This window comes from Typha angustifolia, chromosome 8, assembly GCF_048772165.1.
Source record: "Typha angustifolia cultivar Huaian chromosome 8, ASM4877216v1, whole genome shotgun sequence".
NCBI classification, from domain to species: Eukaryota; Viridiplantae; Streptophyta; class Magnoliopsida; order Poales; family Typhaceae; genus Typha; species Typha angustifolia.
The window spans coordinates 14936770-14951688 of NC_133246.1; the positions used below are offsets into that span (position 1 = coordinate 14936770).

The following is a 14919-nucleotide window of genomic DNA, read 5'->3' on the forward strand; positions in this document are numbered from 1 at the left end:
ATCAGATCTAATGAGTGGGTATGAAGGTTCCTTCACCTATCATCTATGATATCGACAAGTCCCAATTAACAACGTGATGTTGAATTAAAAAAAAAAGAAAAGAAATAAAAAGAAGGAATGTAAAGCGTGATCCAATCATCAGCACCACCATGTGCACATATCATCAAACCGTGTGATTCCAGCTCTTTTCCACCTGTAGTTGCCATGTTCGTAAAGGCATAGTTTGATATATGTATTTTATATGTATTTATCTACGAAAGCTTCAATGGTAGAATGATCTTCTTTCACAAGATTTGTAGTATCTTATTATTGCCACAACACTAGGAATGATTTGTATGCCAAGGCATAGAAAAGCAGTTCAATTTTCATTAACTCGGCTCATTCATTAGAAAGGATCCGAAGGATCATTGCAAACTTGACAATGCAATGCGACAGAAGACCCTATTAGCATATTCACCAATATAAGATGGCAACAATAATTACATTAGAAAAGAAGAAAAGTTACAACTTCTGGACTTATATAATAATCAGCAGTCAATTTTGAATGCCTGTATTACATAGAAACAAAAATAGCAACAGACTTGAAGTTAGAACACTCCTTGCAATAAAACTGCGTGCCTGACTTCAATTATTCTCAATATGAAGTTGTCAGAATGGATAATAAGGCCGAAAGTACAATTCAATGGCTCTTTCCTCAGCTTTAGCAACTTGGAAACAACAAAAAATATAGGCAAAATGAAGAGGCGAAATCAAAGATAATTTGGTGAAAGAACTGCAACCTCAGTGACGAGAAACTGAGAGACTATATTGTTTGAGAACTTAGTACATCAATGTTAATGATGACAAAATTGTCCCAACCTGGAATAGGGGAGCAAAGTCATAGAAGTAGCACAAACTTAAACCAACAGCTCCACGATCTCGAAAATTTAATGTGTAACATTATGCCGTCACTGTTAGAATTAACATTCAATAATGAAAAACAAAATTAAAATACAAAAAAATTATAAATGCTTCTTCTCTATAGCAGATGCTGTCTTCTTTTGCCTACTCTTCCATGCTGGCATCCTACCTGGGAAGGCCCATCTCAATAGCCTCTCCCATCCATAGCAACACAGAAACATAAGCATAGCCCATAGCAGCAGTTTTCCCCTCATCCCCTCAGGCAAGGGCTCAAGCTTCAACCAGTCATTCAGATCCCTAAACATGTCAGAGGTGATCACTGTGAAGAAACCTACTGCCGCAAACAATGCGTACTTGAAAGGCTTGTTTTCTGATATGCTTTGGTTAAATGGGTGGCCCATGTAGTTGACAGCAAAGGTGGCCACTTGAATCATCATGTTCACCATATACGAGACTGTGTTTACAAGGTTTGGATGGAATTCTGAATCTGGCTCGATACACTCTTCTGGCATGAATTTAGCAGCTTCATTAACAGCTGAAATCAGGAAAAATAAATGCATTGCAAATTGACCAAGAAGGGAAAGAAAGACATAAGCACAGAATATATTCGGATGAGGTCGTTCTGTGGACAGTGTCTGCAGCGGTCGAGCATGGGAAATGAAGAGGAAGAAAGCTGCAGTAAAGACACCACTGATGGTAGCCTGCACATCTCCTAGTTTGACACCATCCAAGTACATTACACTGAGAACATATGCCGTTGCAAGACAGTTGAGGCCAAGAATCTTGAACATTTGGAGTGTAGTCACTAGGGTACTCCGGCCTTGACGAATGATATCGAGAGTGGGAGCAACAGAGGCATGCTTTGCTGTGAAAGGCGAGGCCATTGAGGCATCACCAAGCTTCACGATTGGTGGGCCACGGCCATCACCTTCATCATTCATCTCATCCAACATCTTCTTCAGCTTCTGACGCTGCCTCTCAGCTGCAGTTAGATGGCGGTTGCTTGATGACCCACTGGAACTATTTGGAGGTGCAGCTGAAGGTGATGCTTCAGTACCAGGCTTCTGCTTTTTTGATTTTCCAGGTTTACTTTCAGTTTTTGAGTCTGTTGTATCGCCTGGTTGTGCAGGTGGTACGGCATTTAAAAGAGCAATGCCAACGTGAGCCTAAAAATTGGGAAAATATTTCACTGGTAAGATAAGTTTATAAAATAGAAATGAAGATAGAAATCATCTCATTTTACTGGATCAGGGATAAACAAATGAATCATCTCAGAAATGCAGAGATTGTGACCACTGAAAAAATGGATGTTCTGAATAAGAATATCTAACAGGAAATCTTACACCAGCAGCAGAATAAGCAGCTTAAATAGGTAAATTAAGATCACCAACAAACAACATTTCAAGCTTCATTATTAAGTCATTACACTGAGTGACACAGGAACCAAGGCATGTCCTATAAAATTACCAGATAAAAGCTGAAGCACATGGGTGCATTTCTCACTGGTACCCCAAAGCATCATAAATACCCCTATAAAAGATATCTTGAAAAAAAAAAAACTAACTATAACATGATCTGAAAATGTGATTCTTGAATAGATTGGGAACCTAAAATTCTGCATCGAGAACCGAAAAAGATATAGAAACCACAATTCTTCTGATTTCCGGTTTTGTTTTTCTGATATTTGGATGACAAACAAAGGCTCAAATCCATTGAATTTTTTTTAAAAAAAAAAACAGAAAAAACAAAGAGTGAAAGATTTACCTCCATAATCTAAACCACGCACCTGGGATAAGAATAGTGGCAACTAGATCATACATGATCAACCACCACAGATAGAACTTGAGGTAAATTATCAATCATTGCAGATAGAACTTCAGCATAATTATCAAACATTGCAGATCAACCATTGTAAGATCAACCATGGTAAAATCCCATGTTTAAATGCTTAATAGCATATACAAGCTAGAATATACCTGCTTTAGCGCACCAACATCATTTGTTCCATCCCCACACATCAATGTCATCCTTCCGACTGTTTTAAATGTAGTCATGATAAGTTCCTTTTGTTCAGGAGCAACACGTGCAAAGACCTGAGAAAATGATACTGGTGAAAACTCACAACCAACAGCAATCATTTTGCATTTGCATAAGAAATATAAAGTGTTCCAGCTAACCTTCACATACGGAATGACCTGCAGAAGAGCCTCAGTCCTTTGTAGCATTTCAAAGCAGTCTCCACCTATGCAAAGGTCATGCAATTCGGACAACTCTTCTACCTCTTTGGAGCTATAACAATTAGAAATATAAAGCATTGAAATAAGAGAGAATTCAAAATAAAAACATGTTCATAGTCCAACAAGTATGGCTGAATGAAATGCAATTAGAAATTCAAACAGTCAAATGCATACAAAAACCATAATTCTATGATTTATTTCAAGGAAAAAATAGCTAAAATCTCCAAAAATCACCATAAGGCTTACCTGTATGCGGTTGTCTCGGATTCATCAGGTGAAACCCACTCAAAATCTTCACTAGTCTTGCGCACCAAAATCAAAGCAGATTTTGAAATTATATGAACTTGGCTAGCGACGTGGCAAGCAGTCAAAGCTTGGTCACCAGTAATCATAACCTATTATCACAATAATTGTCAAGATACACCTTGACTGCATGCCAATAATAAAAGGCTATAACTTTAATGATAATACCTAAAAAATTCAGATAAACAAGAAACTATCAAGCTTCAAAACCAAGCTACAAAAGATGAACTTTAACCACAGAACTCTGTAAGCCAATATATATACCTAAATATATATACTCTGTAAACCACATGAACTACTGCTTCTGTATAGTAGTTTACTATAAAATGAACAACAAAGCCAAATGAAAACCCAAAAAATGTCACTAAGCAAACTTTTTTTCTTGTTGGAGAAGCCCTAGCTAGTCCTCAAAAGGGAGAACAACATCCGTCTACCAATAGCTAGGAATCCGGCTGAATTATGTGACTCTATACCATTTTCATTTAGCAGAAGAATATTTCCAGTGTTGCAAGAAGAGCTTGTGGTATACGGGTGTCAAGCCACAGAATAGTGCACGCGGGGTAGGTGGGTGCATTTTCAGGTGCATATATATTCTATCAATAAGACTACCTACGCATAACTTGAAAAATAAAATTCAAGCTAGAACTAGAAACATGAAAGTTTGTCAGACAACAGCATCTATAATATGATATCCAAGTTCTTAACTAGTCAGTGAATTTCAATATTTCATGTTTAACTTGCCTATATATATATGTATGTATATCTAGGTGGCAAACTGGCAATAGAATGCTTTGCTCATGTACACTGGAGGAAGCAGATTATAAGAAGCTATCAGAAGACCATTACCACATATGCAAGTGCATGCATCATCTTTTAAAACGTTAAATATCTCATTAACAATCAATTACCGAACTTATTTTCCTATATTTTGAATAAATAGGATTATAGTATCAGAACTCAATGAAATATGGACCTAATTATGCGTAAGCAACTTAAAGAAAAAAACACGGACATTAGGGAAGAATTTAGGATATCCTAATTCTCATCCCCATAATGCCAATACCATGACAATGGAAGACCTACCAAGTCATGAGATGATCCTTTCAGTTCACGCAAGACAGAACCAGAATCAGGCCTGATAGGGCAGTTAAAGACCTGCAGAATTGAAATAAGTTCAAGCGTCAACACAAAATTCAAAGAGATAAATTTTAACAGCTGAAATTTTTTTTTGACAAGTACGAAGAATGAACAAAAAAAAAAAAGCAAACTAAAAACGCCAATGAGGGCTTCATTACCGCAAAACCAGCAAAAAATAAGCCATTCTCCACCAAATCTCTGTCCAAGCTTCTAGCTTCACTAACCTGATGTGCCAACACCTAAAGTCAAACTATGCCAATGTGCACAAAAGAAAAAAATTGAAACCAAGTATAACAGAAAATCAGAAAGCCAAAATAACAACTTTCATCCTTATATTTTTATGAAGATGATAGGTGACCTGGTATTACAAGGACAAAGACAAGAAAGTACAAAACACACACCAAATGGAACTACTGCTGCAATGCTTGTCTGAGATCAAAGTACTCTCCAAGCTTGTTTGCACCATAAATTATGTAGCTTATTTAAACATCAAATCCTAACTAACATCCTTCATGATGTGGTAATACAGTCAAGAAAATCAATGAGGAATGTGACTAAAAAAACAATGGTGACTGACCCGTAGGATAGGACAGTCACAGTACCACAGTAAATTACAAATCAAAAGAACCAGTCATGAAAATATTTCAACATTTTAAAAAAAAAAAATCAAGATTCAAGAACTCCATAATGGATGTTGAAACTTGAAAGTTCAATTAACATTTAGAATGACTTAAATTCTAGAAGTTTCTTGAGTAATGATTGCCAAATAACACTAATATACTACATTAAGAAGCAAGTCGCCTTTATTGCTCAGGAAAAAGTCTCTGAAGTTGAACACTAAAAGATGAGAAAAAAAGAAAAGGAAATTCATGAGATGTTGGCCCCTCTTACTGTTGGCTCAAAAGCATAGATTTGCAACTGAAGCATCAAGTTAGGACAGCCTCTTGTAATCAATCTTGCGGGGTGAATATCTGAAAACAGGGGTTTTGCTCGCCTGTGAATGATGTCCTATAGGGCATCACATATCTCATATCTATCTATGCGTCATTTTATGATGTGCATTGTCATACTAAGAGTGATGGCAGAGTGATTGAAAATTCAAAACTCAAAGCCCGAGCATCAAAAGGATGAACTAAACCCTTGAAGACCTCATCCCTAAGTCTTTAATTCCTCCCAGACTCGTACAAGAACCGGCACCCCACGGAAGTCAAAGAGTTCGGCTCTTTCACGATCAAGTGTCTAATTTAGTCCCTTTGCTATCTGTCCTATCATCTTCTCTGCTCGGTTCCTGTGGTGTTCCATTGGTGTGACGTCTACCCTATCGGAAAAGGAGAGCCTCATCTTATCCTCCCCATTAGAGCTGATCAAATGGCTCAGCCCACCCATGCACGACTCGAACCCGGTTTGGGCCTGGCCCGACCCGAGCCTAAATTGGCAATAGGCGGCATTTGCTTGCCTGGCCCAGCCCGAAAGCTCGGACTGGAAGCTCGCTGCTCTCTCTCTCTCTCTAAATCCGAAAACATAAAAATAAAAGAAGCCGAGGGCTAAAATGAAAACTAAAAACTAATAGAAGAGAAGAGAAATCCTCTTCTTCTTTTCATGGCTCATCATCGCTCTAGATATCACTCACCTTCGCCATTGCAAGCAAGATGAAGAAGGCGAAGGCCAATGCTAGATCATCCATGGCCTTCTTGCTCCTCTCCTCTGCCTCTATGGCAAGCTTGAGCTCCGATTTGAGCAATCCAATGTAATCTTGATTGTGAGCTACGTTTGATGTGGCCTCTTGAAGAGACCTTATCTCAAGCTTGGCCTCTTCAAGTAAGATCTTGGTTTGCGTGGTAAGTAACTCAAGCATCTTCTTCCTAGATTCCATTGCCTTCTTTAATTCACCCTCTAAAATCTTCACTTTAGTTTTGTTGTTTGTTAAATTCTCTTTTTTGAGCTGAACCAATTAGTGTTGCATGTTCGAAGCTTCCAAAGCCACGATATATGATCCAAAAAGAACACAAAGGGAGGCTCAAGATCATGATGAAGTGTTGGGTGCAAATGAGAGTTTCAGAGCAAATAGACTTATGAATTTGGAGCGTTAACTTTGCAATAAATCTTGCCAAACCAAATCATTAAACCCTGCCCGTCCGGACCACTCGCGAGCGGGCTGGCTAACGGAGCGCCCAGCCCGATTGGCCCAGGCCGGCTCGTCGACGATCACCTCTATCCCCTAGTGGTCAAAGTTGCAACAACGACCGCATTTAACAAGAAAATAGATTGATCATGGGGAAGGATACTTCAAATCATCTCATTCTTAAATTATTGACAAAGATTTCATTGATATTTCTCTTCAGATACAAACAGGATGCAATCGCCTTTTCCTATAGTTGATGTCCAACAAACAATGACGATTGGATAGTCTTTATCATCTCTTTTCAGTTAACAAATGTGGAAGAGACTCGAAGCCATCTCATTATTGAAGTACCACCAAAGATTTGACATATATTAGTTCAAAGTTTAAATAAAAGGTGGATGACAATATTGTATTGCATATAATTGATGCTAACCTATTATAAGAGAGAATGGAGTTAGTATTTCATTTAGCATCTCTCTTCAGTTAATATGCCTTCCTAATTGCAGGATTTTGATTAGCATGCAGCTTGTTGCAATTTTTTCCACCTCACTTTATCTAAGTTGTTTATTCTCCAGAAGGCAAAATGGTGATACTGATATACAACTGTCAATTAGACAAAAGTCCAGCTTGGTATCCATTAGAAGCAATAACTGCTCATCATTCTACAATTTCATAAACAGGAAATGGAAAACTTGCAAAAACATATAATGTCTCAACATAAAACAAATAACATCAGAAGCCAACTTACAGACATCTCTGGAAGTGGCTTGTATGCCAGAGCCAAAACACGAGACCCTTGCCGTGTATATTTCTTGTAGGTCTCCACATATGTTGAAGGCAGTTCTACCAGTCTTTCTTGAATAGTTTCTGGTGCACCCTGTAAAAAACTAGATTTGTTACTCACAAGAAGTTGGATCTCAAATGAAGAGTACCCAGCTAAGAAGGAAAAGGGGCAAAAGAGAAAAAAATTAAAATGTTTCCAAGTGAAAGGTTTGAAAAATAATATCAAATAACAGTTGTGTTAGTAATTCTGCGCAAATCTGAGTCCAAATCTAGTCTGGGTTTCAGTTCAATAATATTTAGATGTCCAGTCCATGACAGGTTTCTGGTTTCAGGTAAAGATGATGTTCAAAAAGGCCCAACATGTTCATGCAGTACACAAAGTAGGTCCAACATTTCAGAGAGAGAGAGAGAGGGAGAGAAGAAACCAGCATGTCATTTAATAAGAGTTAGTATTTTAGGAAGTCATAGAGCTAAAAAATTGGCAATCTTCCAATTGATGGAGAAATTCCAAGGGACGTTGCAAAGTAAAAAGTGCAGATAATACCACCAAAGACCAAAGTAGACTTGTCAAAAGATAACAAAAAGCGACATGTATCGCAAGATATCTAAAGTGGTAATGTAGAAAAGCAAGATTTACACAATGCTGCCACAGCCAACCTTCACAAATGCTAAAAATTTCTCCTGAACACGGACAATAACAGCCATTCTTTTCAAGTGAGATGCAAAATGATATCTATGTACAATCTGCACTGCTTGACCACCTGACCTGGTATCCAAGAGAATTAAGATAAATATGTAAGTCAAGCAAAGAAGGATAAAAAGATGATTCAGGTTCATATTACCGCAGCCCACATTTGGCTCCTTTTCCAACTCAGGAGTAGCTATAAATAGAAAAAGTGATTGTTGTAATTTATATAGCCTTAATACAAATAGACCGATTAAGTTAATTGTCAGGACCATAAAATTGATGATGAATTTCCATTTATTTCTTGAATGACAGACCGGCTAAGAGTCCTAGATCTACATTTTAGAAATAAAAACAACAAACCTACCTGCCAGAAAACATGGAAGTCCAACTCGTATGGGCATAATAATCAGGAAAGGGAAGTACTATCAGGCTTAAAAATTGACAATTGCTTCACAACACCATTCTTAAGAACAGCTTGAATTTTATTGTTTAATTCACGCAAGAGCCATACACTCATAGAGCAGAACTACCCTTTTCCATTATAAAAATAAATCTTCTGATGTTTAAGCACATATCTAAAATGTAAGAATGGATAACGGTTTCTACTAGATAACTTTCTTAACTTTGCCTTGGTTAGATAAAATTTCAGTTACATTTGTTTAGCAAGATGCAGCTTACTTTTTAGGCATAGCCTTCTCATCGGAAGTATATATCCAGTCTATTCCTTTCAGTGCCGCCTTTTCAAGAGGATCACCAACCTATAGAAAAAGGAAAATATACGAACATTAGCAGAACCTATTTCCCAAGCAATTTCAATTATTAATTCGCCATGATATAGCATCAGCAATAACTGAAAAATTCAAGAATGACAAAGTAATGTACCAGCTTATTGTCCACAAATACTAATGCATGACATGCAGCTAGAATTTCAACAGTTTGCCCAGGCAATTTAGTTGTATCAGATACTAAATGTGCATCATCATCAAAGCCAACAACACCTTGGAACTCCTGTAATACCCAACATATCCTGGTTAGAATAATTGCAATGAAGGAATTAATCCTTAAACCAACATCTTCTCTCATACCATATCATCAGATGTGAGAGTTCCGGTTTTATCAAAGCAACAAATGTCAACCTGCATCACAAAATTTGTTAAAACTATTAAGCATTTTTAATTAATATTATCATGCAAAAGCCCAATGGTACTTCTTACTGACCTTCCCAGCAAAGGGTATTCTGAACGGTTCTGTGCAGAAAATACCACGGCGTGCTAATGCAATTAAAGATGTATTGACAGCTATCGATAGTTCCATTGGAAGTTCAGGGGGTATCACAGATGTGATAATCAATGAACAACTCAAAAAGAGTTTGTATTTGCTCCTAGTTGGATCCTCTAATCCCTAATAGTAGACAAGTAAATTGTTAAGGAAATGCTTAAGGATACATGATAGCATAAAAGCAGGCAAAAGGCATGGCAACAACTGAGAACAGAATGCATTACCTTCTTGAGCACATAGCCTGCAGCAATGATGGCAAAGAAGACTAAGAAGAGAATAAATAAACCACTTTCCCAGCTATTCGCAGTTACCTAATTCACCAATAAAAAAGTACCTCATTAAATCTGTGACCTAAACGTATCATTCCACTATCATTTCTTGACTAAATATTAGAAGTTACCCTCTCAGTGGAAAATAAGATTGTTCTCATTAATTTTCCTTGGCTTGTCTCAAATCCCGTCCTCAGCACAAAAGCCAAGCATCCACCATCTTGAGTTTTTAAATGAAATGACTAGATTTTAAGAATAAAAAGTTAGAGATTCCAAATAGTCCAAAGATAATTCTATTAAAAACATATCATCATACTTTATCTGGAGTATGCTGCAATATCTTTGTTCCACCAAATAAAATGTGATTCTTATCTCTCTTAATAGATAATCTATCCTCCGAAAGTTTACCAGCAACTGGAACCTGTATAAACAAATGCATGTTAGAACAAAACAAAGTTTGAAAAAGGATCACCATACCCTCATTAGACAGCCAAAAAATAAAAGGAAAAATATGCAGCTTACAAACCAAATAAAGGAGAGGAGGTGAACCAAATATGGTGCACCGATTATTGTTGTACACCTCATTACTTTAGATAGAAGAAATTAAATTAGATAAAATGATGCAGAAAGTTCTTCTAGATACCTACATTTTCCTTATTTTCCATCCCTCTCTCCACTATTTATGTAAGCATCATTTAATAATAAAACAATATAAAAGGTACTGATGATACAATGAAACATTACATGAATTTCTGCACAAACTCCAAGACAACTTCAATTGACAACCTCTCAATAAGAAAACTTGATGCAACTTGATGCAACAGTACCAAGATCTACTAGCATAGCTTGTACAGCTGTAGCTCCCCCATATAAAAGTACATTTGTAGACAATAAATGCAAATATAACAAAGTAACTTTATAGGCAAGGAAGACTAAAAATCAAAACAACCTTTAACATCATGAAAACCAATGATATAAAATTTCACTGACATAAAATAAGTAGTTGGAAAAGACAACCTTCCATTGCGGAGTAGACTCGCCTGTCAGAATGGCTTCATTCACTATTGCACTTCCAGCTAATAAGAGCATGTCTGCTGGTACAGATTTATCTTCACCGCCAGAAGAGCGCCCTATGGACACAATATCTCCAGGAAGAAGTTCTGTACCCTGGAGCTTTACCCATCTGTTAACAATATATTAGTTTTTATTACCTCATTGAAAACATAATAATCACCAACACAAGAAACTAACCAACTTACTTTCCACCACGGTGAACCATCAAAGTCTGATTATCAACTCTTACTCGTCTAAGTTCAGTTAACGTCTTCAACCTACTCTTGGCCATAGTCGACTCAAAAAGGAACAGCATGAAAAGTGTGAACAAACTATAGTACCAGTATTCATCCAAGCACCAAAGGCCAACACAGAAGACCTAGATAGGAAGCAAAAGCTCATAAGTAGGCAAAGTGAACTTTATGAAGTGCTAGAGTTTAGAAATAGACTTCAAAAGATTACCAACCTGAAACACAAAAAAGGGTTCCATACAGTGTTCCTTCATTAGCTTTTGAAATGTTGGTTGTGGGTACTCAAATCTGCAGATAAATGAAGTCAGCAATAAGTAAACTGACTAAATATATTGGAAGATTATTCTGGGTCGCTTGTTTATCAACAAATATGTGGAATAAACCTGAACTCAGGGTAACAACACCAACTGATTCACAAAACATATGGAACGTGAACAAAATCACAAAAGGAATGGGAAGGCAACGAGTTGTTCTTTTATCAGATTGGGAAAAGAAAGATGAAAAGAATTTCTAAAATGCATGTAGACAGAAGTGAAACTGTTGAAAAATCCCAGCTTTATAACTAACTTTGAGATCACTCCAAGGTGAGCTTCTGTAAAAAAAATTGTCCATTCAAACAAGTGCTAAAGTTAGTAAGCTTGCTTTGTAAGAAAGTTTAATGTCTGTCAAGTGCTTTGTCATTGTAAAGCAGGTGTCAATTTAGCTTGTTCATAAACAGCAAACTCAAAATTTTCGAAAAATTTGTTTGAGACCGACAAGCTTGTTTACGAAAGAAGACAAAAATTTAGTACCAAAATATTACAAGCCTAGCTCATGTTTTTCAGCTTGAAACTTTTAATAGCAAAACCACATAATAAGCATCATGTCAGATAATGCCTAGCCAAGAACTCGCTACAAGTATTCCAGTGAGCTATCCTGCGGTGAACAAAAATATGGATACCACTGTGAATAACGTGGGTGTTTTCTTCTATATTAAACTCCACACACGGTAATTAACTAGCTATCCAACTGAAGTTTTCTATTCCAGATAGGACAATTATGATCATGGTCATCAGATGAAGACTGACGAACAGTAAGGATCAAAAGAACAGGGCATATGTATCTTAACTCTGCACCAAATAAGAAGTACAATTCATCAAAAATTAGCAAATACTAGAAGATATATCCTAGTAATGCGTTCACTGGCCATTTTTCATCAGCTATATAAGCAATAGCCACATTCCAAGATAGACTATTGTCGGATCCTCCTAGATACCAAGTTCTCTTTCCGTAGACATAGTAGATCATGTGATCCAATAAAAATCATATTCCTTCTCACAGTGTTTTCAGGTGTTGCTTGCGGTCAAATAATTCAAAAAACGGTCATAATGAAACTTACACATTTCTTCCCCACTTATCTGTGGCAGAGATTACTTTAGCTTCTGATCCATGACCACTGTGCCTGAGATAATAAGAAAAGGGTTCCTTTGTAGGGTAAAGGAGTTTGCTGAAGGTCTCCCTTTCTGGCGAAAATATGAAACTTTGCTTTCTAAAATCAAAATATATTTCCTCGACAGTCCCAGATGAAGATGCTGATGAACCTGCAACCTACATTAGAGAGAAAATTTTCTTTTCAGGCAACTTCAGTATTGTCTACATTTGAAAATTATTTCAAATTGTCTACATGATGATCTGAAAAAAGAGAAAAGATGTTCAAAGACTTATTCATACTAAAGGATTACTGAACAGTTCTTCTGTCACATGAAATCCATTGAAAAGTCACAAGAATTATGTAGGGCTCCCTTTTCACACTTGACAATAGTTTTATGTTGACCATCAAGCTAAATAATATAATATTCCTCCTTTGTCAGGGCTTAAAACTAGATGTTAAAAGATTTAAATAAATGGCATGGCATTACTAGAAAATATAAATAAGTTTATTTTTCACTTCATTTTTCCCAGGAAAAGGAGACCAACTAACTCAAAAGTCTCTATCATTCTATCTACCTTTCTATCTATCTATCTATCTATCTATATATATATACAATTACTAAGTGACTTGAAAAAAGTGGTATGAGCTCTGAATAGAAGCATTATATATGCAATCATATTTTTTAAAGGATCCTACTTCTATACAAAGTGTAGTAGTGCGTTGCTGGCAGAATACATGCCGCCAGCATGATTGTGTTCCAACACAAGGCACCCAACATGGCCTGGCATGATGCATACACTTGTTAATGTGGACCTTTATTCTAACAGAACATATGAATATGTTTATACATTAGCAATACCTCTTGTTTGCAAATTTAGAATACATGCACAATTAGTCAATTACATAATTTTGATATTAAGAGTGATAAAAAGATGTTCTAAGTTCCTTCCAACTAAGAAATATGGCACAAAAATATCTCCTTCCAAATACAGGAAGAACTCCAACATCTAGAAATAATTATAATTTGTGCCTTTTACAATGTGGCTTGCCTAGTTATTACGGAAGGTGAAACTAGATACACGTTATCAGCTCGACACTTACAATCGTCCGAATATTCAGCGGAACAATCTCTTTTGATCCAGAAAATTTAGCAGGAATTATCTTGCAAGCATTTGCGGAATGGATGTCTTTCACCTGCCAATCAGAGTTTAATCAATCAGAATAGAAAGGTCAAAATGTTACAACCAATATTGAATCACAACGACTTCTTCACACTACTGAATTGTTTAAACTCAAAATGCATCAAACTTTGTCAGATTAACTCAATATCGATTTTTTTCCCAACAATATCCCTCATTTATCACGAACGAGCCCCGCATACCTTACTGAACTGCACGAAGCATCTGAAGTCCACCGACCAGCCCGTGAAGAGCAACACGAGGATGTGCGTAACCGCGATGCCGCCGAGAACGATCGAAGCATCCGTGAAGTCGATGCTCGGCACCACAACGAAGAGCCAAAGGGAGTAAAGGATCGCGAACGGCCACACGTCCAAGCGCCAGGGCCAATGCCGCCTCCTAAGCAAGTCAACTCCTTGCACCACTTTGCCGTCCACCTCGTATCTCGTCATTCTTCTTCTTCCCCTCCTAAACCACCGAAATCCTCTTACAGCCTAAATCTTGACAATAAAAAGGAAAAGAAATCGAGATCCCAGGGGCACAGAGTTAGGGTTTTCGGATCAAAGAAGAGGAGGAAAGAAATCTACCCACGGATCGGCGGCCCACCGGATCGAAGGGAGATAGTCGGCGTTTTAGGTTTAGTCGCTTCGGAGTTCTCAATCGTACGCAGGCATGGAGGGACTCGTTGCCGCGGAGGAAAGTCGCCGGGGGGCTTCTATTTTCCTTTTCTTTTCCTTTCTCGTTGCCCACTGAGATCTCTTTGTTCTCTCTTTTCGTTTGCACGTATCTTGATGAACCAAAGTTGTAGGTAGCCGTAGGATACCGCGCGGCTGCTTGCGGATAACGCATCGACGAATCGCCTTTGATTTAAAAGGCCCTAACCGAGAGACCTTGAGGGCTCGAGATAGTCCATTGCTCGGCCCATTAGCTATTGAGTATTCGTATATTGGATATTGGATATTGGATATTCGACATTTCTCCTGCTCTTCAAGACTTCAACCCATAAAAAATATAGGAAAATTCTCAAAGGCCGTTTTTTGCTAAAATAATTACAGTTTTTTAAACATGAAATAAATCCACTTAACACACCAAAATTAAGATGGGAAAATTTTGACACTTATGAAATAATTTCTATACCCTTATTGAAATAAATATTTGAATATCTATCTTAAAAGGATAAATGTTATAATATAAAAAAATTAGAAAAAAGAATTGGACAAAAAATGATGACTATAAAATAAGACCATTACATATGGCTATAAAATAAGACCATTCCAAAATCATCCCTGGAATAAAATTGATCATATTT

The 14919-nt window shown here is 37.1% G+C and overlaps 1 protein-coding gene across 5 annotated transcripts; it reads right to left on the reverse strand.

The window, feature by feature from the left end:
- Nucleotides 1–886: 886 nt before the first annotated feature.
- On the reverse strand, nucleotides 887–14371 carry LOC140764558 (probable manganese-transporting ATPase PDR2). Of its 5 annotated transcripts, none has more exons than XM_073103174.1 (22): nucleotides 14217–14371; nucleotides 13814–14110; nucleotides 13534–13626; nucleotides 12400–12608; nucleotides 11237–11309; nucleotides 10977–11149; nucleotides 10735–10900; nucleotides 10034–10138; nucleotides 9849–9959; nucleotides 9673–9759; nucleotides 9389–9571; nucleotides 9256–9306; nucleotides 9053–9178; nucleotides 8849–8928; nucleotides 8140–8248; nucleotides 7448–7576; nucleotides 4736–4801; nucleotides 4524–4595; nucleotides 3384–3532; nucleotides 3078–3189; nucleotides 2877–2993; nucleotides 887–2066 (listed from the first exon to the last, which is right to left on the reverse strand). In XM_073103174.1, the coding sequence occupies exons 2-22, from the start codon at nucleotides 14060–14062 to the stop codon at nucleotides 1002–1004; spliced, it is 3525 nt and encodes a 1174-aa protein (XP_072959275.1). In that variant the 5' UTR covers nucleotides 14063–14110; nucleotides 14217–14371; the 3' UTR covers nucleotides 887–1001. The 5 variants fall into 5 exon arrangements, with proteins under 5 accessions (XP_072959275.1, XP_072959274.1, XP_072959278.1 ...); XM_073103173.1 differs by having other exon boundaries at nucleotides 13814–14078; nucleotides 14198–14369; XM_073103177.1 differs by having other exon boundaries at nucleotides 13814–14104; nucleotides 14198–14369.
- Between the last annotated feature and the right edge of the window lie 548 nt (nucleotides 14372–14919).